The 1203-nt window shown below is 46.5% G+C and overlaps 1 protein-coding gene across 1 annotated transcript; it reads right to left on the bottom strand.

Annotated features, from left to right (window-relative positions):
* On the bottom strand, nucleotides 1-1203 carry LOC118747663 (L-lactate dehydrogenase). Its single transcript, XM_036481723.1, has 2 exons — nucleotides 338-1203; nucleotides 1-258 (listed from the first exon to the last, which is right to left on the bottom strand). The coding sequence occupies exons 1-2, from the start codon at nucleotides 1169-1171 to the stop codon at nucleotides 94-96; spliced, it is 999 nt and encodes a 332-aa protein (XP_036337616.1). The 5' UTR covers nucleotides 1172-1203; the 3' UTR covers nucleotides 1-93.

Here is a 1203-nt window from a genome sequence, read left to right as displayed (position 1 = left end):
TCTTCTTCTTCTTCTTCCTCCTCTGCTTGCTTTCTCTGCCTCGTCTTATTCCTATGCTTAGCCAATAATTAGCTCTCTTCACTCGAATGCTGCTTAAAAATTAATGCCCTTCTGCACTTCATCCATTATATTGGCCGACTTCTGCAATTGCTCCACTTCGGTGGGTGTGAGTATCTGCTTGACGAGCGAGGTAATGCCGTTGGCATTCAAGACGCAAGGCAAGGACAAGAACACATCCTTGTCAATACCGTGTTCACCCTATTCAACAGAAAAAAACAACGGACAAATTTAGTTGTATGAAATAAAAAATTCGCAACAATGCCATTCAACAACTCACCTGTACTGAAGTTGAGACAGCCACAATGTTGCTTGTATTGTTCAAGATGGCCGATGCTAGCGCAGCTGAGCTCAAGCCAATGGCCCATGAGGTGTAACCCTTCAACTTGATCACTTCATAGGCCGAATCGATGACCTTCTTGTGTACTTGTTGCCAATTTTCTGGATCTTCAGTTGTGCCAATGTTCGGATTCAACTCACGCAAGCGCACGCCAGCAATATTCACACCCGACCACACAGCCACTGAACTGTCACCATGCTCACCAATGATCCAGCCATGGCAAGATGTGGGCGCTACACCCAAACGCTGTGACATCAGAAAACGGAATCGTGACGAATCCAAATTGGTGCCACTGCCAATGACACGATTCTTTGGCAAACCGGATAATTTCCATGCGACATAGGTCATAATATCCACTGGATTGGAGACCATCAACAAAATGGTGTCCGGTGAGTGTTGCACCAACTTGGGAATGATGTGCTTGAGTATGTCGGTGTTGCGTTGCACCAACGACAAACGTGATTCGCCTTCCTTTTGGCGTACGCCAGCTGTCACAATGCATAGACGCGAACCGGCAGTTGCTTCGTAATCGGTGCTGGCGGTGATTTTGGGATTCTTAAGGAAATTGGAACCGTGTTGCAAGTCCATCATTTCACCTTGCAACTTATCCTTGCACACATCGACAAGGCAAATCTCGTTGGAAACATTCTGGGCAAGAATACTGAATGCACAGGCCATGCCAACTTGGCCAATACCGACAATGGATATTTTGCGTCCACTCGAGGGCAAGACTTCGGCCACTTGGCTCATCAGATTCTCTAAAACGGTGGACATATTTGCTGCAAATGGGAAAAGAGAAATAGTGG

This window comes from Rhagoletis pomonella, unplaced genomic scaffold (assembly GCF_013731165.1).
Source record: "Rhagoletis pomonella isolate Grant_MI unplaced genomic scaffold, Rhpom_1.0 Rhpom_scaffold_00012, whole genome shotgun sequence".
In the NCBI taxonomy this organism is placed as follows: Eukaryota; Metazoa; Arthropoda; class Insecta; order Diptera; family Tephritidae; genus Rhagoletis; species Rhagoletis pomonella.
The sequence above is the reverse complement of the archived record's forward strand: the minus strand, read 5'-3'. Positions and strand labels throughout refer to the sequence as shown.

Coding starts and splice junctions, on each gene's coding strand:
- LOC118747663 (XM_036481723.1), bottom strand. CDS start 1,171: ATGTCCACCGTTTTAGAGAATCTGATGAGCCAAGTGGCCGAAGTCTTG. Junction 259..337: donor CTGTCTCAACTTCAGTACAG/GTGAGTTGTTGA, acceptor TCTGTTGAATAG/GGTGAACACGGTATTGACAA.